This window comes from Lemur catta, chromosome 2 (genome assembly GCF_020740605.2).
Source record: "Lemur catta isolate mLemCat1 chromosome 2, mLemCat1.pri, whole genome shotgun sequence".
NCBI classification, from domain to species: Eukaryota; Metazoa; Chordata; class Mammalia; order Primates; family Lemuridae; genus Lemur; species Lemur catta.
The window spans coordinates 73,877,604-73,902,528 of record NC_059129.1 but is presented as its reverse complement, the minus strand read 5'-3'; the positions used below and the strand labels follow the sequence as shown (position 1 = coordinate 73,902,528).

General features: G+C 38.3%; 1 protein-coding gene across 5 annotated transcripts in view; it reads right to left on the bottom strand.

Moving 5' to 3' along the window:
- Nucleotides 1–24,925, bottom strand: part of KCNQ5 (potassium voltage-gated channel subfamily Q member 5) — a 493,719-nt gene that overhangs the window by 54,543 nt on the left and 414,251 nt on the right. The window contains exons 7-11 of one of the 5 annotated variants that reach the window (XM_045543879.1): nt 24,781–24,876; nt 16,306–16,400; nt 12,243–12,269; nt 7,014–7,070; nt 3,267–3,487 (exon numbers count right to left, since the gene is read on the bottom strand). In XM_045543879.1, coding sequence (XP_045399835.1) covers nt 3,267–3,487; nt 7,014–7,070; nt 12,243–12,269; nt 16,306–16,400; nt 24,781–24,876 — 496 coding nt within the window. The remainder of the gene's footprint in view (nt 1–3,266; nt 3,488–7,013; nt 7,071–12,242; nt 12,270–16,305; nt 16,401–24,780; nt 24,877–24,925) is intronic. The other 4 variants (XM_045543880.1, XM_045543881.1, XM_045543882.1 and 1 more) reach the window with 4 other exon arrangements.

Genomic DNA, 24,925 nt, shown 5'->3' with positions numbered 1-24,925 from the left:
CACAAACAGGCAATGAAATGCCTAAAACGTGTGAAGGAAACAGAGAAGAAAAGAATCCCAGAAGTAAACGAGCAACTAGACCTGGAATCATTGAAAGTTGGCTGTAAGTGTTATATATTATTTTCTATGGGTAGTAAGTGGATTTTAGAAATACTTAAAACCTGGGGAGGCATTATAAATAAAAATGTGTAATTGAAATCTGTGTTGATTTGATAGCTACTTCAGTTTTTTTTCTTTTTCTGTAAAAAAAAAGAACTTCCATTTACCCACGACCCAATGTCAAGTTAAATCAAAGGTAAAGATTCTGGACTATTGGATTAACTGAGGAGTCAGGAGCCATCATCTCCTGTAGGGAGGCAGCCAACAAAGCTACTTCAACAGAACAGCAATCAGTCCCCTTGTCACTTGGGGAACTTGGAATCCATTGAGTTGGCCATCAACCAGGGAGAAGCAATTCCTTTTTAACCAAACAAAAATGTACTTGTATGAAATGATCTAGAATACAGGTGATAGGAGACCTTTCCAATTTATGATTTGGTAGAGAATAGGAATTCTGTATCGATGACCTCTGAGACATCTTTGCAGATATTAAAAAATACAGTGATGAATAGTGCTGACTCTAGTGAGCCTTTGAAAATTCTTCCCCTCTGGCCAAGCAGTACACATAGAATTCATTTTTCCTTTTCAGAATCCAGATTCTATGAAGTTTTCATTTAAATGTGCTCAGCCAACTGTAAGGACCTTACACACAAAGGTGACTGCTTTTTGAAGCCCATGTTAGAAGAACACGGACCCACCGTAATGTGTAACACATGCATTTCTAGAACAGTGTGCACCCAGGGCCAGGGTTGATATGGGGACATCTCAGCTTGCCAGGGATGCTGTGATGTGGGTGAGCAGGAGCTCTGTTGTGGACCGAATTGTGTCCCTCCAAAATTCGTATGTTGAAGTCTTAACCCCCAGTACCTCTGAATGTGTGACTATTTAGAGACAGGGTTTTTAAATAGGTAATTAAGTTAAAATAAAGTTATTAGGGCAGGCCCTAATCCAGTATGACTGGTATCCTTATTGGAAGAGGAAATTAGGACACAGACATGCACAGAGGAAAGACCATGTGAAGACAGGGAGAAGATGGCCCTCTGCAAGCCACAAAGAGCCTTCAGAAGGAACCAACCCTGCTGGCACCTTGATCTTGGACTTCTAGCTTCCAGATTGTGAAAATAATAAGTTTCTGCTGTTTAAGGCACCTAGTATTTTGTTATGGCGGCGTAAGCAAACTAATGCAAGTTCTATTTGTAGTGGGAGCTGTGAGACATCATCAGGCAGTCCACGTCTGCACTCAGTGAAGGCTGGTCCCCACCACTAAGACCAGGTGCACCTTCTACCGCTGGGGAGATCAGCCTAAGAAGGAGGCTGGTGAGCACCGGTTATTCAAGGGCCCCCAGAGTAGGGGGAGGCAAGAGGGCAGTGTGTGAAATGAAGGGATAATTTAAAAATCTTTCTTTCTGTTTTATCATTTTGTTTTTATAAGCTAAGGGCTAATTTTTTAAATAAAAAATCCTCTTTGCTTTCTTATTATAAAAGCTTTACATGATCATTGTAGAAATAATGGAAATACAGATGAAGAAAATGAACAAGACAGTGATGTCATCACTCGGAGGTAACTGTTCATACCAGACTTTTCCCTATAAACACATGAATTTTTATACATCTGTATCTATATCTATATCTAATGCAATGATTAATTTTTTGTGATCTTTCTATGTCAATAATTTTTAACTTATACCATCATTTCTAATGTCTGATATTGTTTCATTATATCGATTATATCCTAGAAATAGAATGGGTGGGTGGGATGTGTCTAGGCTTAGGCATATGTAAAGACTTTTGATATATTTTGCCAAATTGCCCTCCAGAAAGGATGTACCCATTTATATTCAGCAAGTCTATTTTGGGTGCAACATAAAGCCCCGTCACCGGTAACTCTTGACTCAGCTGCTCAAGGGCTTTCAGCCAAAATCCTAGGGAGGAGAATGTGGAAACCAGAGGACACTGAAAATCTGTGCCACAAGTGACTAAGATGCTGCAAGTGGCTCGATGGAGGAGTGTCCAGTGTTGGTGGAGGAGGCATTTCCCACCTTAGCACGGCGACAGGTGGAAGGGAGATCAGCATGTTCCGCAACTGAGATGGGAGCTGCAAGCTCTGTCAGGAAGGGCCACATGGGGTCAGACACAAGGGGTGTATCGAAAAGCAAGGCACCCACAGGGGTGTGGAGAACGAAGAAGCATGAAGAGGGGCTTGTGTTGCTAACTTCAGAGCGGAAGGGATATCCCGAGGATCTCTCAGTAAGCTGGGAGGGACCTGTGGCTGCAGGGAGCCTGAGATCACTGAGATTGTGACCCCTGGTTGTTAATTTTATCCCTTGGGTTTTCAGGGCCTGGGAAAATACAGGTTATTCTAGGGAATGAGAACAGAAGGACTGATAGCCTTTGCAGTTTTTATGCATTAATGGAAGATGCTATTTGATTTTGGTTCTTTGCCCAGTATAAGAGATCCCAGGGGGCATACTTAAAAGGAAAGCCAAGCTAATCTTAAATAAAAATAACATGTTTTATTTTATAAACATGAAAATTATGTAGCACTCAATAAAATGTGTTAGCATGTAAATGTCTGCTATATAATATGATAAATAAAATAGGTTAATTCCTCTTGGAAGAAGAACTTGAATTTCACTTATCATTGGAAGACTTTGAAAGAACATTCAACAAGAATCTCTTTAAGGAAGATTAGCAGTGGTCTCTGATTTAGTGGTAGATGCGAAGGGGAAAGAGCACCTTCGTTGTTGACCAGAAACGATCACCCACAACGGTGTTTTAAGATATTCACAGAGCACGTGGTTGTCTGTGGGCCTTGGACTTTTACTGGTCAGACATAACATGTACATCAGAACGACAGTCACACTGATCTTAATATGGACCTTGTCTGAGAAATAAATATGCTGTAGATAGGAGTGAAGAATTCACAGAATTTTGTTTGGCTTCTTCGAAATGTAGATTTAGCTGCCAGCCTTGTTTCCAAAAGTAAACTTATGTTCCGTACATTTACCCAAGGCAATGAGTAAATTTCCAATAAAACAAACAAACAGTTCTTTGCCTGGGGTTGTTCCCTTCTGTCTTCAAGTGGTATCATGGAGAATTAATTACTTCCTAATCTCCCTCACTATAGCCCATCAAATTAAAAATGGTTACGGAAAAACAGGGCTTACCGTCTATCACTGGTTTTGGCTGAGAACTTTTGAGGCGCAGTGAAGGCCGGAAGCGGGTCCGGTCGTTGAAGCTCCAGCTCTTCTGCACTTTGGTGGGGCTGCCCTCAGCCGTGATGTCGGTGCTCGGGGACCTCCTGTCACCTACTGAGGCTTGCCGGCTCTTAATACTCTGGCCCCTCGGGCTGGCCATGCGCACTCGCTCTTTAAAACTTAGCTTCTGACTGTGGAGAACAGAGGCAGGATTATTGCATTTCAAGCAATTTCTTCCACTCCACGTGGGTAAATAATTTGAGGAAATTGTATAGGGTCACATATTTCAATAGACAAAATGTTTTCAGCAAGTAGGAGCATTGTAATGTATTTTTCCCATATTGAAAAAAATTGAGCTTTATTTAATCTCTATGCTTGAATTCATTTGAGATCCATCTCATTCTACAGGTTTACACACCCTCCTTGGATTCAGCACAGAAAGGACTGACACCAGCAGTTTGTACGCAATTACACTGGAGATAACCAAGAACTGGTTTGGAATTCACTTTCAAAACAGTTGAGTGATTTTAGCTTTAACTTTAACTTTTGAGATTTAAAAAAAGCTATTTTTTATTTGGGAGCATATCTCTTTGTAATTTCTAAACATTTCTACAGGAAAACAGGGATGACAGTTACATATATATACCTACATTCAGCATGCATTTTTATATTCCAGGCAAGGTTATGATATCAATAAATTCATGCAATCTCATAGCAGTTGGTAGCACTGCATACATAATATTAAACATACAACACTTAACATTACATTTCTTTTATGCTTAGATTCATTCTCATGAAACAAAAAAATCACGCATGATAGAACAGCCCCAACATATAATGAATGTGATGATTGATTAACAGAATGAGATGTTATGTTCACCAACGCAATTTCCTGCTATAAAACAGGTTATTGATTTGCTGTGGCAGCTACTGGTAAATTATATTTGTTCAGGCATTCAGTTCTCCGATGCCAGCTAATATTGAATTGTTGTGGGCTGATAAAGGAAGCATTAACAACAACAAAATCTGAAGTACATCTTCACACTTTCCTAATCAAGAGATGTGGTGTGATGTGCTAGGAAGGGCAGGTGGGAATCAGACATGGGTTTTGGAGTCCTCTCTAACATGGAGATAAAAGTAGCAACATAGCTAACGGATTTTTGCGGGACTCGAACTGTAAAAAGTTTTGTGTGCCCATTTTGTTTGTCTTCTTGTTTCACTGTTTCTTGCTATTTATTAGAAGGTGACACTGTCATCAATGTGAGAGGCCCCGGACTCCGCAGGGCCTGAAGAAATGATGGGGGTCTGCGGGGAGTGGGATATAAAGGCAGTGTTCTCATAGATAAGGCTTATCTGAGACGCACTGGAGGCCTTGTCTTTTCCACTTACCGCAATGTCCACTGTCCCCAACTGCAGCATGCCAACAGCAAATGTGTTTAGTGGATATGTGTTTTGTAGCTAACAAGAAACAATAACATTTATTTTTCCATGCCTAGTTGCTTAACAAATGATATTCTAAAACGGCACCACGTTTTATGTGTGTTTACATGAAAACAAATCAAATCATGATCATAGAGTTCTGGAAACAATAAACGAGTTGACCATGCAACTGACAGCCGCCCTCTGAAATGCAGACACAGCTAAGTCTGGCATGACTAGGGGGAGGCACATGCAAAGGACAGGCGGGGCAGTTTTTGTGATGAGGTCAGGTGGGTTCAAGGGTTCTTTACAACAGTCCCATTAGTCGAAAGATTTATCTGTACTTGACAAACGTGTGATTAATTGACAGATTACATGAAACAAGAGCAACAATAGCATCATAAAACTGCATCTTAATTCTCAGGTGAGGTTCTCTATGTCATCCAAAAGCCTTCAATTATTTAAACAAATCCGTCAAAGGGATAGTGCCCAAAATGTATACTTTTCTCAAGGTTTTTTTGTTTTTAATTGTAAAAAAATTCAAATCTCTTTTTAGTTTCAACACATCTGTTTCATAATTTAAATTTATGATCTGGTTCAGGAAGCATATGCTCAGTTCTGCACCTTTATTTAGATTAATGAATGGCTCAAGTTGACATAGCTATCATTACAAGTGTCTTCACTGTACTTCATCTTATCTGTTATTTTTTCTGGAACTAACAGATGCTAGTTACTATAAAAGGTTGGGTTTAGTTCATAGCAAATTATCTTCTCAAACTTTCAAGATACATCTCCTTCCTATGCCAACTAAATAAACAGGAAACTGATAAAAACATCATAAAAACCACTTAATATGAAATTATGTTTTTTCCTTTTTAAAAGTTTCAATTACTAAAAAAGTAAAAATATCTAAAATAAAAGTATTAGCATGAAATCCTTCACAGTTTATTTACAATAACAAAATATTTTAAAAATTGCTCCTGTGAAAATATTTAAAAAAATTGCCTCTATGAAACATTTAGATATTACCCATATGAATTAATGGAAAGTGGGAATAATATTCTTTGAATCTCAGTATCATTTGAAGCACTTAAAGTTGATATACTAATAAACAAAATCTAGGTACCATTTCCCTTTTTGTCCTTCTAAACTACATGGGTATTTGCTAATATCTACTATTTAAAATTTCTCAAGAATTATTTTAAAATAAACACAGCACATCACACTCTAAATTAGAAAAAATTATAATGTTTTCACTTTCTCTTTTTACTTAATTGTGTGATAGTTAAGAATAAAATCCTAATCCAGAACTTTTGAGCAGACAAAATTTTCTTTTCCAAGGAAAAGATCTGTTCTTGTGTCCTCTTCCAGAAAGCTCATTTTTATTAGTTTTTCTACTTTGTTTCCCCTTTGAAAATCAACAGAGCATCTTGATTAGAAGACTATTAAACTGATTAGGTGACTGTTATTGAAAACACACATTGATTGAAAATATAGACTCTTCTCTGGTACACTCAAGTTTTCATTATTTTCCTGCTTTTTTTGGTGACATCTGTAAACACGATTTTTTTTGAGGAAGATTTATGTAACAGTGTTTTTAGGAAGAGATTGCCAAAGATTATCCCCAGGAGACCAACAGGGAGGTCTCTCTTTAGACAAAGTAACCAAAAGGTGGCTGTGGTCCTTGATTGGAGCATCTTTCCTAGTAGGCAGTCCCACATTCCCAGCTGTGGACCATGCCCAAGGGAGCCTGCACAACCACTCTGCACGGGAGTTCTCCCCTCTCTAGGAACCAGATGTACAGAGTTAGACAAGCGGCCCAGCATGCAGCCTACTACTGGATGTTGGCTGCCAGGGAACTGTGTGGCATCACCATAACCCCACAGTAATACTCTAGGGCTTGGAATGCTGTAGTTATTGTTATACTTAATTAGGGTTTTAGCGCTTTATAGGATAAGCACTTTGCAAATTCTCGCCTCAGGCACAATATGGCAACTGAGCCATCACAATCCAGTGCGTGCAGCAGCTCAGCAGTTGTCCAACCACAAGGAGGCGCCAGAGGGATGACTGCCAATGCTAACGCGGGACGCTGCCTGTTTGAACCAATGGTGGAGAGAATCAAAGCAGGCAACAAGCAACAAGGAAAATTACAAGCGGGTTGAAAACCTCATTCAAGAAGTCCCTAGGAAGAGTAAGTCTCTGAACAGGGCTCAAGTGGGGTGGCGGTGTAACCTGGTCATGCACCTGAGGTTAGTTGGCATTCTCAAATCTCATGTCAATAGCCGGGATGCTGGGTACCTCTGCTTCCGTGAGGTGTACATTCTGAAGAGCTTCTGCTTATTACTACAGAACTTACTAGGAGTGAGGGAAATAGAGCAGCACATTACTAAGTATTTCACCACTAGGAAAGTGCTTAGGGAGCTTTTCTTTCTTTTATAAAAACAAAGCCATTTGGCTTTACTGTTTTTCATATATAAGTACACAGACTATTTAAGCAGTGAGTACCATGTAGTTTAATTGTGCTGCTTGAAATATATCCAGTGATCTTAATGGTTAGGTTGAAATAATTAGATTTGAAATAGGCATTACAAATGATGGTAATCCATGTTAGCCTCTGTTTCATATCAAAATAAGAATATAAACATTTTAGACTATAGTAACCCCTGTAATAAATATCAGCAACATAGTATAAATGACTGAAGAATAAAATATTTTAAAACTTTTAAGAATAAATATTTATAGACGTCAATGAAGTAGGTAACATTAATTGCTTTGAAATTTAAAAACGTAAGTTCTGGATTTGTGTGAAACACCTGCAATTACAGTTAATATAGGAAACAGATCATCAGATAGAATACATGTTTGACAAAATGGAAGAAAAGATTCTAGGTTGTTAGTTTGTAAAAAAAAGTACATTTGTTATTTTAAGTCTTATGATGTGTTTTTGAAAAACTAAATCATTTTCCCTCTATCAATAAATGTGAGCAGAAGGAGAGACCATTCTGAAAAGATTGTTTTTGAAACAACCTAACATTTTGCCAGTAAGGACACAAGCTGACTATGCTGGAAAAAAAAAATAAAGTCTAGTTTTACTGAGTTTAGTTTAATAACACATGCAGATCATTCATTGCACACAGAAGAATGAAAATGCAAATGATGGAAAATAAATGCAGAAGAAATATAAGAACGCAGTCTTTGCCACTAGTGTTCTAGAGTTCTCTCCCAAGAGCCACACACCACCTCAGAACCCAATAAAGCCAACCACACAGGAGCAGTTCAGACTAAGCACTCAGTGGATCTCGGCACAAGATCGTAATGCAATAAAAGAATGTCATTTGTGCCTTAACTTTTAAGACATGCATCTTTATCTTCCAGGTACCTGCTAAAGCAACTTTAGATAGTCTACTGTCTATGAAGTCTAAAAGCGTTCCAGTAATGCTTTATAAACTGCAATTAAGGCAGTTTAACTATGAAGCAGGTAGACAGCCAATCATTGCTGATTAAGAAGACAGGCTAAGCAGAGGCAGTGAGATTTATGGACAATCACCAAATCTCAGATGGTATAGTCTGTTTTTGTTAGGTAGAAAGAAGGAAAAGCCCTTTTGTACCAATATGATGGCTAACTGACCACTATTTCACGACCCGGTCAAGGAGGAAGAGAGCACAACACAGGAACCTCAAGGTGAGAATACTGCGTTAATCTGGCCAGATGGGTTCACAGGTAAATTCTAATCTCTGAAAATGGCAGTTTACACCAAAAACAGAGAAAAACCTGTCCAGGTTAAAAAAATGGTTGGAAAAATTACTTCATTGGGTGATTAATTAGAATAAAATACATAAACACATTTACCACCACACGTATGAGATTAGAACTGTTTTAGTGGGAAGATGGAGGAAAAGAAATGAGTAATTAAATGATGCTAAAAAAGTTGTATTTATGGTCTAAGTAGAGGAAGAACAGAGCAGGCTCAGTTGAGACTAACAGTAATTTGTATCTGAATCTGAACGAAAGAGCACCAAAGAAACATTATTTTCACTATTGCTCAGTTGAGCTATATTTAAAAAGCTCTTCTGGAGACCGATGGCTTGTATTTTTAAAGAACATTTTTAGACCTGTCGCAAACAATGAGATATTGTTCCTTAGCCGAAAACATAGTAGACAAATTTTGTTTAAACATACCCTAACCTCATTGTAGAAAGACAAAATCTTCTCTTTTTAACAAGGACATTCCAAAGCAGGGAACACAGTTAATTAAGGATTATATGACTGTGTTTGACACCTTAATCCATTCTGCAGAAAGAAAAGCCTCTCTGTGAACGGCCCTGTCTACAGTTGTCGGCAGAGAAGTGCTGGCTGTTGTGTCGAACTCATCTACACGTAGGTTACTCTCAGTTTTTAACACTAAGACAAACCACGAGGAAGGATTTAGGAGATTCCAGGCTCTGAGATATCTGAGAGATAAAAAAGTTGGCTCCTACTTGGGCTGAAGCTTGTCTATTCTGCTTATCTGAATTACCATCAATAACTCAATGGCCCCAAGGGCAGTAAAAGACTCTGCAGTTGGGCGGTGTTAATCGGTTCATTTGTAATGGGGTCAAGCATTAATTAACAATTTTCTGGACCCAGATCTGCTCTTCTCTAAGGAATAACTCTCACTGCAAATGCATTTTTCTTTGTGCATATTTTGCTTGGGTAAGGACAAATTTGTTATTTTCTAAGATAGTACTGTTGCTATTGTTATTACACTAGTCTTTCTGCATTCATTATGCAGTATGATAATTCTGCATATGGAGCACAAGGTGAAAGCTAAGGTAATATTAAAATGGAAGCTTCTGCTTATTTCCTTTAGATGATTGCAACGTTTTTATGATTTTTCATTTTCTCTCTTTTTATATGTCTCCTCTTTTCTCATTTTTCTTGGTGTTTATCTCTCTTCACATAAATTATTTGAGGTCAGGGACATTTTATCACTCTATCCAAGAATTATTTATCAAGGACATTCTCTGTCATAGCTTTCCACAGGGGGATGAGATAGATAGTTTGGGGATAGGAGACCTAAGTGTATGAAGCATGAGACATTAAGTGAGGTATCCAGGCTTAGTCATAGTACAGGACTTGTTTCAAGGTGGCTTTTGCCAAATGTCCAAAGACCACAAAGAAGCAAGAAATTTCCGCATGTGATTCTCTATGCCATAAACCCAGTTCAGTGGTTCTGTACATATTCAAACCTATGGGTGAGTTATCTTGGACAACCTCAGCTACAAGCATGCTGCTTAGATTTAAATGTTTTAGATATATGTGAATATCATAAAATTTAGGAAATTTGGTTGGTAGTTTTTTTGAATTGTGACAGCTGACTAGGGAGGCTCATTTTTGGACTGGTGAGCAGAAGCTCAATAGGGACATTTTAATTTTGTCTTTGTTTTCTGCCATGTTAACATTGAAAAATGTGCAATATCATTGTGTCAGCCCAAGGTGACCCCGCACCCAGGACTGCAAGGGTTACACTTGTTCAAGCACCTCTGCATGATTTACCAGTGTCTCCTTTGGGTATCAACAGCTTTATTTTGGAGGATGAAACCAAGGCAGGGGATCTTACTCTCAAGTGGCTCCGAGGTTAATAGATAGTCTCTGTCCTTAGGATTTGGAGACAAATCACCCTTTGAGATAATCTGTAAATGGATAGCTCTTGAGTCAAGGAAAGCTTTTCAAATATCACCAAAGAGACTAAAATATAGCTTATAATGGCTATGATTTATTTTGCGTAACCTTTTTCAAGTAAAGTCACAACAGAAAAATGGTGGGCTCTGTACAGAATCTAGAAAGAGGACTGAAGGCTTAGAATTGGTCACCTTGCCTCTTCCAGCATCTATACAAAGAATATTCTGAGTCTAATGACTAAAATCACTCTTTGTTAAAAAATATCTCTAAAGTGGAAAAGAGCAACTCTTTAGGCAACTAAAACGTTCTGGAAGTACCACAAAGGAACATCCAATGCCCTTGGCTCTAACTCCATGGCTAGCAAGTAAGAGAAGAATCTTTAATGCCATCCCCTGGGTAGACTTACCTACTCAGAGGAGTGGCGGATGCTGTATGTCCTGCCATGTCTATCTACCATCATAGATGAATGCATTTATGTCTGGATTTGTGAATTTTTTTTTCTTTTTTGAGACACAGTCTCATTCTGTCATCTGGGGTAGAGTGCAGTGGCATCATTATAGCTCACAGCAACCTCAAACTCCTGGGCTCTAGCGATCCTCCTGAGTCAGCCTCCCAAACAGCTGGGACTACAGATGCGTGCCACCACGCCTGGCTAATTTTTTCTATTTTCGGTAGAGACAGATCTTGCTCTTGCTCAGGCTGCTCTCTAACTCCTGACCTCAAGCAATCCTCCTGCCTCAGTCTCCCAGAGTGCTAGGATTACAGGCGTGAGCCACCACACCTGGCCTGGATTTGTGAATCTTTTAAAGCACTAACATAATAGTAAAATGGGTAACCTCTATCCCACATGAACTTTTAAAACTACTTTCAGTACTGCATAAATGTATTATGATTAATGTCATTATTATAACAGTACAAAGCTAAAGGAACAATCCCTGGACTCCCTTTGGCCCCCACCAAGGGACTAACTTTGGGCAGGTGGATGCCTTCATTTCCTTTCTACTGAAACAAATGGCAATGACAGGAAAAAACTTGTGTCCTTTCTTCTCTGCCAGGCACCTGGGATTCTCCTGCTGGTTCTGCCTCTGCCATTCCTCACACCTCAGTGCTGGGATCTACTTGGCTCTGTTTTTCAGGGCTTTGCTCCCAAATCCAGACCCTTCCTGGTACTCATTAACACATCAGAATTTTCTCTTTCATCCCCTATTCCCTATTTCATTTCCTGTTCCCAGAAGTCCAACTCCCTGCTGTGGAATCTGATAAAGCATTTCCATTTAAGATGTGAAACAGTGACCATAATTATTTGGAGAATTTTGGGGAGGGCTACCTTAAAGGATGGGGGGACCTCTTCTTTTGAATCAGATCACCTGAGTAAACCTCAGCACTCAATGGACTGGAGATGTCACAGAGAGATGGTTTTCATCTCCTGTTCACAGTGTCCTCTTAACAAAAAAAGATTTTTTTTCACTCCAAAAGAAGGTCCTGAGCCTATAACATTCAGGAAAAAAAATTCCTTTCTTTCACTTTCTGGATTACTGAATACTTGGATAAGACTCTGTCTGGAAAACTAGCAGTGGCAGCAAGGACTAATCAAAGGCCATAATTATTCCACCTCCCTCCCTGAATGTTCCATGCCCTGCAGATTGTAAAAAAAAGGCGTGAGAGAGTTACGGAAAGACACTTTGCTCCCAAGGGAGAAAAAAAAAAAAATCAATAAAGTAGCAACCTTTGCAGGCAATCTTGAGAAAGGTCACTTTTAATCATCTTGTATTTGTTGATCGATTTTATTCACATGAGACACATTTAAAACATCTGTTAGGCATTAGATTTATAAACAAACATGTAGCAAAACAGAAATCACAAACCTGCTTGATGCTTCCCCTTGTTCTTTCCTTCAGGTGCGTGCAGACAGAAGAGAAATGATGATAAACTGGTGAATACATTTATCGCACTTGATAATGGCCAAATTGGAGATTGGGGAATCAAGTACCTTAAGTAACCCTTTTCAGGCAAGATCCACAAAAGCAATATTCTTTGGAATAAATGTACCCAACTTTTTCACAGGTTCCTTGTGGCACAGACCTGAGATAGCACAACATTTACTTGGCAAAGCCAACTCTGCTCACATATAACCAAAACCCATAGATTCTTCATGAGCCAGTTATCCATGGTTAAGAAAAAGTGGTTCTCATCTAACTGGCATTAGCAAAGACTCTTACCATGTTACTGGTTACAGTGTGGATGTAGTGCCTGTGCTTTAGGAGGACTTTTGGGTTTCTAACTCTAGATTCATTCATCTGTACCTCAGTCACTTGTTGAGGCAGATTTTTTTTGTATTATATAAAGTATGTATTTTGTATTATATAAAGTATGAATTCCTTTGGAATAAATAAGGTACATAGAAAATCTATTGGAACTCTTTAAGCTTACTGTTGGGGTGGCATTTTTGTCTTTACTGTTTTTTTCCTTTTTAAGCCAGGCTCTTGGGCAGATGGGGTGGCATTTTTAATAACTCATTTTTAGCAAATTTAGGTCTAGGCGTCGTGGTGTGGAGCTCCTACTCTTTGCAAATGAGCTGTGTGCTGTCGGGCAGGCACCTTACTTTCTCGTGGGTCTTGGTTTTCTTACAACTAAATTGAAGGCATTGGGTTAATAATCTCTAAATTCTGACTTCTTCAGGTACCACACGGCATCCTTGGAGCCTGATAATTCCTCATAGCTTCATAAAATATCTAACTCATTCCTTAAAATAGCATATTTACCTATGTTTCCCCCTTTGCATACACTTCACTCTCTTTGAAAAGAAAATCAATAAAAATATTTCCCTCCATAAATCCTTCTGTTATTAAAACAAAATTTTGAAATAACAACTGCTAAGACCTCTGACATGTATGTGAGAGGCAATCCAGACCCAAGAAGAGAGAGTAGTAAATGGCTGGGCTGTCTCCCCGGCAGGTTTGAGTGGGTCCGGCACGCCTCTTGCCCCCCACCTCTCTCCTGCATTTATTTCTTAGAACTCTCTCCATCCTGTTCTCTGGGATGAGGTTGTGGAGTCAAAGCTTCCCATTGTGTCTCTAAAACTAACGGGAGCAAGAGCACGGGGTTGGCGCTTTTTAATGATAACACCAATGATGATCATGATGATGGTGATGTTGGTGATAACACAATCTTTTTCCCTGACCACCTATTTAAAATTGTAGCTCCTGATGCTGCCTAAATTCCTTCCCTATTTTACTTTTCTCCTTACCATTTATTGCCATCTAATCTATTCTATATTTTACTTTTTAAAATTTTTTATTGTCTATTCCCAGCATCCCTTGAATACATACTTCTGAGGCCTGAGATTCTAACTTCTTTGTCTTTTTTCTCTGACTGAAATTCCTGGTGCCTAGAACAGTGCCTTGCACACGGTAGGTGCTCAATGAATACTTTTTGAATGAATATGTGAATGAATGAATGATCTTTCCCCTCAGAAGTGCTTAGGCTTTGAATGCTACAGGGAAATACACTAGGTAAATAAAAAGCAGTTTTTGTCTGTTTCTTAGGACATCACTCTGCATTCAGCAAGCCAGCTAGTTATAAATGCAAAAACATCCCTCTAAGTCATTATGAATTATTCTCTTCACAGACCTACAAACTGGACAAAAGCAGGCTTGCTTTCTAAAGCAAAGGTTCTGAGCTTGGCTTCAGGGAGTCTGTGAATACATCAAAATTGTAGGCAAATTTTTGATTTTTTTTGTGCATCAAATATTTCTCTTGGGAAAGAGCCCATAATTTCTATCACATTCTCACTGGCTTAGCAAACAACAACAACAACGACAACCACAAAGATTTAAAACCACTGCAATCTGAAACCATGAAGCATCGCTAGAGGAAGAGGTCATGCAGGTTCCCATGAACTTTACCAGTGACTGCTCTGTTATTCTGGACAATAACTGCTCTTCAGTAAGTGGGGCTGAGCCCAGAAAACAATGAGCTTGCAGAGAAAGGATAGTGAGGGGAAGACTGACAGGTACAGTGGGACAAGATGAATGCAGGTATTGGCATAAATCCTCCTCCACCTTCACCTCCACTTATCACGGGGAAAATATCAGAGGAAAAGAAAGAATCATGTAAGTAAAATAACAGTTGATTTACTGGGAGAACTTGACTCATTATTAAATAGTTTTTCCAGGCTTCCGAATGACTTTTCATCCAAAAACTGCATAAGTGGGAAGGCAAATAATCACATATGATAATAGACTACTCCAGTCTTTCACTTGAGAATCCTCTATAGGTTTTCCTACCAATCTTCCTCTTACATTTATCTAGCAGACTTTATAAAGACAAGAAATACAGTTCTATCTAACTCTTATTTTTGATTCATACCCCTAAGGAAAGTGTTGTGCCCCCTTTTTTAATACCAAAACTTTGAAGGAGTCTAATATTCAATAAAAGGAATTCAACATCTAAATGAAAAGAGGATTCTAATCCACCCATGCACTCAACAGTATCCCTGCTTCTGTCCTTGCTAAAGTTCCATCCTCTGTAGCACCCTGGGAGTCTATGAATATCTCTGTCCCAGGTGCTGACGGAGTTTTAGACACCAACCTCTAGTAGACATGTCCCAACAGAGCTTAGGAAGCATCTTGCCCAGCTCTCTTGTCCTTCTCTTTGTGGATGGGGAAACTGAGGCCCAGGCAGGACAGGGGAGCAACATAGGGAATCCTGCTAGTTAATGGCAGATCTGCTGCTGTCCAACAGTGTGCATCATGCTGCATTGCCAACCTCCATTAAGACGGCTATGCCAGGGAATAAGTCCTGAAGGTCTCCCCAGTTCGTATCCCGTCCAGATCAGTAACAACAAAGCGGTTTTCCTGAGTCATGATATGACTCAGGGTGCCTTGAATCCCATGAAGCCACTAGGATTGAGGTTTTGTTGGGCTATGAAGGGAAAGAGCTGGTATTCTAAAACACTAAGTCAGATGAGCAATTTAATAACTTTTGAGCAACCTGAGGAACTGACTATTCTAATCAAGCTGGGTGACTCACAGAAAACCTTTCTTGTGACTTACTTGCTTTGGTATTTCAACGAGGACTTCTTTAATTAGATGGTGATTATGATTTAACATGTGTTCTGCTAGTTGAACTGAAGTCCAGGATTCTAGGACTAAGGGCATTTTTTTTGCTCTTTTTTTTTTTTACAGTTTCAGATCACTGTGCTAATCATTAGGACTGTTCATAATTTTTTTGATTCTCCCCTCCTTCTAGGTAGGATTGCACTTCTCTATCCCCTTTGAGTTCAGGCCTGGGTGATTTACTTTGGCCAATACAATGGGAATGATAGCAATATTACTTTTAAATTTTGAATGCTAATTCCAAATTTTAACCTGATTGGTCCCATTGCCTCACTGTAAACTGTAACACTATCAAGACCTCGATCCTTTTCTTCTTTTGCTCCTGATATTAGTTTGATCTGCAAGTGAAAGCTTGAGGACCATCCTGGAAGGGGATGCGGATGTGAAATGACTTTGAGAGGCTTCAATGTGCAAAGACATATTGCTCTCAGAGCATTCTCCTTTTGGGGTCAGATGATGGGTGGAAGACAAATGATCCTTGTTTTTTGGAGAACTGTAGTGCTTACTTTTAGAATTGTGGTGGGATTTATAAAATTAGGTATTAGAAAAGAAGCAAGAAATAGTAGAAACAAATCTCTATAAAAGTTTATGTTCTTTCACTCTTTAATCCCAGTCTGCTGATTGTGAGAAATGATACTGATTCCATGAAGTTTTCTGCCTGAATTGCTACCATACAGGTTTGAATCTCTCTGAGACCAACAGAGAATAAGACAAGCCAAAAACTGACACTTTTTTTTTTTGTGTGCGTATGGTTTGTTTAACAAACTCGAAAAGACTCAACTACAGCACCAGCTGTCACACTGATACCTACTTGGTAGGGCTGCAGGTGTGCAAGGCCTTCAAGTGTGGCTTCCAGGTTGCAATGGAAACAGATTTCTCATCAGCTGCATAACTACGCCAGACACACTGCATGTGGCATACATGGGGACATCAAAAAGAGAAACAAAAGAGAGCAGGAGATAAAATGAAATGAAAGGAAGATTATTAAGTTACTACACATTAAAAAATCTTTTGCTTGTTATTCTTAGCCCTGATAAGTACTCAAGGCAGGAAAAAGACTATTTTGGTATTTTCTGCTGGCTATTAAACATATTCGACCACATCAGAATTGCTTTTCAAAACAACTCACACCAAAAACTAAAGGTGCTAAAAAGTATAACATAATGCAATTTTTCAACTGGTTAGGGAAAGATACTATATTATCCAAAACAAGAAAAGTAATGATTGACTGGTTCAATAAATATTGATGTCCAAGATACTAATTAGGTAAACTACTTGAGCATGAACATTCATTCCAGGTATTGATCTTTAATCAGTATTTGGTAAGATAGAGACAAAGGACTACTGAAAATCCACTATGCAACTAGTAAACTACCTGGTACACTAATGATCACCAGGGTATGTATATAATTTAATTAACGAGATCCCTGAAGTTGAACTATATGCAATACTTTTAATGCTAAAAATCAAGATAGTAATAACTAGAAGCAGAGCTAAACCAAGACAGAGGAAAATGTATTCTCTAGAAATACAACTGGAAAGCACCTAAGGATTTAAAGTCATGATCTAAGAATATATTTATAGCTTTTTGATGTAAAACATAAGCTCTGTCTATTTCATAAAATTACAAAGTATTTTTATGTGATCCTCATAATCAAGTGTGGATTAAGACCCTTATCTTATAGATGAGAAAATAAAAGCTCATATAAATGGAGAGGTTTAAACAAGGTTGGTGGAATTGAGACAATATCTAAATTGCCTGGCTCTTGGTAATAGAATCCCTCCACTGAGATTTTTGCTGACTACTTGAAGATGGATGTTGGAAAAGCTTCCATCTGAACTGTTCATTTCAGAGATTGCCTGAACTTACTTTCCCATACAGATTTTGGTAAATTTCTTCCTTTGTAATGAGTTTGCAGACATCTCTAATGACCAAGCATTTATTGCAGTCTCCTGAGAGAAAAATTTTTATGATGATTCATTAATCAAAGCATTCTATTTTATGTGGCAAGTCCATTTAAATGGGTCATATCTCTACTATATAACCATCAGCCATGATTTTGAAATCTACAATGAAGAAAAAAGTGATCTAATGATATTGCTTTTCCTGAAAATATCATTGAATAAATGTGTGCTGGGTAAAAGAGCTGAAAATTGACACAACTACTTCAGAAAACTGTATGGCAATATCTATTATATTGAGGCTGAACATATACATATCCTAAGATACAGCTATACACTCTTAAGTATATATGAAACAGATATGCTTATTTAGGTTTACCAAAAGATACGTTGGTTTCTTTCTTTTTTTTTTTTTGAGACAGAGTCTTACTCTGTTGCCCGGGCTAGAGTGCTGTGGTGTCAGCCTAGCTCACAGCAACCTCAAACTCCTGGGCTCAAGCGATCCTCCTGCCTCAGCCTCTCGAGTAGCTGGGACCACAGGCATGCGCCACCATGCCCGGCTAATTTTTCTATATATATTTTTAGCTGTCTGTATAATTTCTTTCTATGTTTAGTAGAGACGGGGTCTCACTCTTGCTCAGGCTGGTCTCGAACTCCTGAGCTCCAACGATCCGCCCGCCTCGGCCTCCCAGAGTGCTAGGATTACAGGCGTGAGCCACCGCGCCCGGCCACGTTGGTTTCTTAATAAACTAAAGCTGATAATGCCCAAACACCTCTCAACAGTAGAATAAATAGAAAACTTGTGGTATATGCACATAATGGAATACTACGTGGCAATAGTACATAGTTAACTATACTCAACAATATGGATGAACTTTATATGAATAATGTTGAATAAGAGAAACAAGACACAAAAGAGTACCTTTACATAAAATGCAAAAACCAGGGAAAATGAATTTATGCTATTAGAAGGTAGCACGGAAGTTATCCGTGTGGGATAGTGATTGAGAAAGGGAATACAGGAGGTCATGTTCTGTTTATCTGAGTGCTTGTTAAGCAGGAGTGCTCAGTTTTCTTAGGATCTGTGCTCTTTTCTGGATGCACATTACACTGCAATAACATTTCAGGAAGTGATATAAAAAACTAGAGAAATATATAGTAGGACATGAAGGCTTTTTATATTTTTAAGGAAGGTTTAAATGATTGAAGTAGGGTTCTTGCCTGGAGCCTTCTTTACATGGTTCATGTTGATTTAATCTGCGGAAATTTGTGCTAAGCATCTTGGCATCTTATGGAGAATAAAGCAATTATCACCATATATCTTGAAATGTTAGTTTTCACAAATATTATACATACACAATTTATAGAGTGATCTAGAATAAGCCATAAAAATGCATGGATTTATTACTGCAGCTTTATCTGTAGCAGTGAGGCCCAGAGATCCTCCAATGCTATAATGGCATAGAGGCTGCCTTAATTACACAATTTCCATAGACGGCATCACATATACATGAACTCTGATATTTTGAAAGCAAGACTCATGTAGAACTAGAAGCATAAAACAGGTCTGTGAATTATTAGATACCAGTGAAAAAAATCCAAAACAATACAACAAAAAATGGGACCACAGCATTACCTGCTAATGTTGTAAAGAACTGGGGGCAAAAGAGGCTAATCTGAGAAAATTGAAGGTTTCTTTATAATGAGACCTGGCTTCTTGCTCTTTTTCTATCAAAGTGATCTCAGCAGCTAAGCTCTTATTCCCCTTTTTTTTAATCTTTATTTTTTCTCTTAATGTGATACACTGAGATCTTATTCCCTTTATTACTCTTCTCTTAAAAATGCCTTGTAAATGAGAGGTACAGAAGGTGCAAGTGGCATCTGTCACAGGGCTGACATTAGTTAACAGTCAAAATGAAAGTGGAAGGTGGAACTCCGTTACTCTTATACTCTGATAACTTTGTCCTGTCCTTAGCTCTCTCTCTCAGCTAATTGCTTCTAGTAGCTGAATTTCAAGCCCACATCCATATGATTCAGTAGCTGATGTTCCTATATTTAAAGCCAAAATCACATAGTGGTTGGCAAGAGAAAAATAACACCTCGGAGGGATTTCCTATGGTTAATTTACATGGTATATATACTCCAAAGGACAAGTCAACAAGAAGCAAAACGAAAGCCAAATTTACCCTTTCTCAGGTGCTGCTGGTGCTCTAGGCAGCCAAACAGATTTGAACTTTGGCTCATAATTATAAGTGCAATGTCAGAATAACTCAGATTTTAGGGAGTATTCAGTTTGCATTGTCTGGAGTATTACAGCTACGGCATGTTTGACCCTTTCTGGAAACGGTGCAGAAAGTTTTAGCTGACCATTGAAAAGTATAATTAACATGGAGCTTATTATTTCAAGGTAGAGAACTTAAAATGTCAGAGTCCTGAAAGATTTAGGATATAAACCAGCAGTCCCTTTCCCCATCTCTCTTCACACCATTTTTTTTTTTTTCCTTAGAGGCAACCCCTTCAATTCTTATAGTTGTTGCTTCTATTTTTAAGAATTCTTGTTTTTAAAGGCTATGCTCATACTTATATTTCTTGATTTTCAATTTCAGGCATTATCAGTTAACTTCCTACCATGAAAGATAATGACATAGCCCACTTACGTGCCCCCTTTCCCTGCTCTTATCCTTCCAACATTTTTATATCACGATTTTTAGTTAAGTTGCTATTTAGTGTTTGTATTACTATGACCATGTAGTATTGTTCCCAGTTCAGCAATGCGATGTACTATGGCTACTGTTTTCTATATAATTTTTTTGAGTTGTAATATTATTGCCCTATTTTAATTTCTTTATTTGCCTATATGTACCTACTATGGATACATTCCTGATCTCTCCAACAGAACTGTAAAATTCTTCTAGTCAAATACATCATGCAATCTTTCAGTTCCATTCTTTTGTTTCCTTGAAGCTCCTGGAGCTTAGCCTCCTTCTGACTTTGTTCTCAAGGCTGCTGCAGCTGTTGTCTTGGGACTTCCTTTCCCTGTCATCACAGAGATCCCCTTTACTCTTTCCTGCGTGAAATCTCATTTCCTGGATGCCCTTTTTCTCTCTTGGTTTAAGCCCTTGTTTTGGGAGAGCAATTCTAAGTAGCTTATTGAGTAAAGGTAGGTTAATTTTGAGACTGTGCATGTCTAAAAATGTCTTTGTGTGACTTTCATACTTGATGAGTAGTTTGGCTGGCATAGAATTCTAGGTCGGAAATAATTCTTTTCTATAATTTTCAAAGTATTGTTTCACTGTTTTCAAATTGTAGGGTTACTAAAGAGAAATCCAATGCCTTCCTGATTCTTGATCCTTTGGCTATGTCCTGCTCAGAAAGCATGTAGGAACTCCCCATTTTTTCTGCAAGCGTTCTCATATTTCTCTATGATAATCTAGGTGTAAAGTTTTTGGCTCACACTGCTGGGCACTCAGTCAGCTCTTTTACTGTGGCCAATCCTGTCCTGCAGTTTTGGAGAATAATCATGTCACATTTCTTTAATAAAATCCTCCCCTTAGTTTCCCTGCACTCTATTTGAGGTGCCCCTATTGGCTGGATATTGAAACTGCTGGAGGGGTCCTTCAATTTTCTTACCTTTTTGGGTCTTATTTTCTATCTCTCTCTTTTTATTCTACTTTCTGGGAGATTTTCACAACTTTATCTTTCCTTCTATTTTTTTCCCCTAATGTCATGTTTTTCATATATAGATTTTTTTTTCTGCATTTGTTCTTATTTATGAGCAAAGCACTAAAAAAGATGTATAATCTCCGTATAAGTGGCTTCACTGGTGGCTTCACTTAAGGGTAACTGGGTGAAGACTAAGTTATTTTGATAGGGGAAGCCAAAGTTTCTATACATGATTTTTTTTCTGTTGGGCTAGTTAGCTTCCTGAAAGGGGCATCTTCTAATCTGTTCCCTTAAGGAAATGAAGCCTGTCTATCAGCATTTATTTCACAAATTTTCACTTAATTCCCCTGTTTGTGTTTCTAGTAAAGCATCTTGACTCCACCTTAAACTGGCCCAATTTCTCCAGGAGTAAACCTCTAACATGGAACTTCTGAGGAATCTTTCAGTGTTAATCCCAGGGCTTGGTAATGTATGAGGATGTAGCCGCTGCTTTTTGTAAGGAGTAAAGGATTTGGATCGGACAGCAGGGATTTGAGCCTTAGCTCCTCCTAGGCTTGTCCCGAGGATCAAGTAATATAATATATTAGAAGTACTCTGCAAACTAAACAGCATTTCATGTCTTAGGCATTATTAATAAAAGTTGTGACATTTGGGCAGGTATTCAAAACATGACTGAGTTTCCCAGACTGCTCCACTTGAAATGAAAAGTTAATTTAAATGAATCATGCAAAGGTATTGACACAGCTAAATGTGCTGCAAGCTGCTGGGGGTATTAAACTTTTTCCTAAAATCCTGAAATGCTGGTTAATTTAGTTCTCCCACCAACCAAATGACAAAGCAATTTGGGCATCTCACTTGCCGTTTTAGGAAGATAGTTGCTCTGGCTTAAAAGAAATGAGATTGCTTTTGGTCTTGATGCTTTGTGTGTTCAGCAAACCAAGTCATGTTTATTGGGTAAGAAATTAAATGGATTAATGAATGAAGTTTGCTTTTCAATCTAGTGCATTCTGAAAAATAAATTTCTACAACCTATAATCAGGGTTTAAAGCCCTGAGTTCTGTCTAAAGACTACAATAAGTAAGAACAATGATCAAATTTAATAATTATATTATTATTCCTATGCTTCATAAATAAATTTCATTTAAATGAGAGCAATTGCTTTTTAAATTAGTAGATTCTACTTTGATTAATGAAACTATGATTAGATTTTAAAGGTATTCTTGAACGTTTCAAGCCTTACATTTTGTATTGTTTTTTGTTAAGAATAATGTATAAGTTGGAATTTTAAGTAAAAGAAAAATTCATGATTTCACTCCATTGTTACCTACATATGTACAAGTTCAATTACTGATCACAGTATATGTTATATAACCCAGTTCCATAAAATAAAATAGTAGGCCTCCAGGCAAAACTGTTCAATCAGTTTCTTCTCCACCTTTTATGGGTTATCTGTAAGGGAGGCCTTGCCTTGTTTTGGCTGTGGACATATAAATGTCTCTGCTCCAGTGCTTTGCTGCAGGAATAGCAATTTATTTTCAAGTTCAATTGGAAATGGCTTTTGCACAATTTAATAGTTGATATAATTTCAGTTAGACCAGGAACGTTCCTGCTGTTTTTCTCTATATTTTTCTTGTGCAATATGGTAGCCAATAGCCACCAATAGCTGTTGAACACTTGAGTAGTGACTAGCACCAGTGATGAACTGAATTTTTAATTTTAATTAATTAATTATTTTATTTTATTTATTTTATTTTTTTGAGACAGAGTCTCACTCTGTTGCCCGGGCTAGAGTGCCGTGGCATTAGCCTAGCTCACAGCAACCTCAAACTCCTGGGCTCAAGCAATCCTTCTGCCCCAGCCTCCCAAGGAGCTGGGATTACAAGCATGAGCCACCATGCTCGGCTAATTTTTTGTATATATTTTCAGTTGTTCAGCTAATTTCTTTCTATTTTTAGTAGAGGCGGGATCTCGCTCTTGCTCAGGCTGGTCTTGAACTCCTGAGTTCCAACGATCTGCCCACCTCGGCCTCCCAGAGTGCTAGGATTACAGGCGTGAGCCACTGTGCCCGCCTTAATTAATTTAAATTTCAATAGCTACCCACAGCTAGTGGTTACTGTATTGGACAGCACAGCTCCATATCGTCATCACTGATACATGCATGAGAAATTCCTCAAAGGGCTCGCTTTCTAACAGAACAGCTGATATTCTAAGAGGTTTTATTTGTGTAAGATGTATTATTGGTTCCATATGTAGACAGGGCTTGCTGCCCAGATGGATGCAACGGACCCGTGGGATAACTTCTGCATACACAGGTTGAAAAACATTGTTCTAGAGTGAAGGGAAATTAAAAAATAAAAAGACTAGGGAGAAAAATTAATTAGAAGTATGGAAACACGCATAGCCAGTCAAGCAGCGCTAGCTGATGAAAGGCTATGAATTTTGGGCCTCGGGGTGTTTTGTGTGTGTCCTAAAGAGTGTGACTCCTCTTTTCATTCTGCTGATTATTGTTTGGAGTCAGATCTTACACTCCTAGTACTTAGGGATCTTTTTGTTTAAGAAAGTAAAGTTTACTTTCTCTTTAGTGCTCTTTTAAAACCTGGAAATACAAAAATAAAAAAATAGAGACTCTCAGTGGCTTGCATTGGAACTCATCCAATGGTCCATTTTCTCATCAATAATTATAGAATAGCTTGATTTAAAAATTAATGTCCTTATTTAGTGATTAGATACAAACAGATCTCCTTCAGGATATAACAGAGCCACACACTCTCCTCCTCTCCCTAGCTTTGCTTCTGTTGGAGGCACTGCATGTCACAGGCATAGATAAAGGCTAAGGGTAGGGGTCACAGTGCTTTTCTTCTACCAATGCACCCACTCAAACCCACAATCTAAATTAAAACAATGTGCTTGTTTCTACTGCATGAAGATGAGTCTCTTAGTGACTTGAAGCCACCCCAAGCCTCTCCAGTTAAGTAGTTCTGGGAAGAAACTTTAGATTTCTTGTTTATAATTAAATGCCAACTCCATATTATAGATCTAGCAAAAGCTATATTTTGTGATTCTTAATCTGGATCTAGGATGGTTCTACTCCCAGAAGATACTGATGGCAAAAGGAGAAGCATTCCTTTTGGCACTGAAACAAATCCTGAGTTATTGAAAAGAAAATGAAATGCTAAATAACTACCTATCTGTTATGAGCTAGCTTCAAATAATATGCTTATTGTTTCATATTCCCAAACACTGATGTAGTCCACAATCCCAAGAGCTCTTAATATAACTATTTCAAGTTATCGCCCTAGATAGCATTAAAAGCAATTTCACAGGTACTAAACCTTGACATTCTAAACAAATATGTTGTTCTTTAGGAACAATGCCCTGTTCTGCTCCATCACTTAATGATCAATTATGTTCCACCAAGTAATTCATAAGACATATGAGGTCATTCCAGCAGCAACACAGCTGCTAGCCTCTGCATGGCTTTGCTGGCACAGGTAATTAACCTGAACAATGCACGGACCATTTGCTGAATAGATACGTTTTTCTATTTAGGAGAGGATGAACACCTGCCCAAATCCAAGACTGTACATTAAGTTCTGACTTCATTTTTTAAAAAGAACAAAACAGTAGCTCTATCAAGCAATGAAGCACAGAGATTGGGAGATGACCCAACAATCACTTATAGAGACAGATGTTGCCATCCTCCTGTTACATTGACATTTACCTGAATGAGGTTGGCGGCTGGGTTTCTTCTTTTCTCAAAGTGTTTCTGGCGATGCTGTTCTTGTACTTTTAATGCAAAGCCTGAGCCAAGAATGCCCTGGAACAAAATACAAAAAATAGTACTTTAAAAAAATTTCGAAAGCATT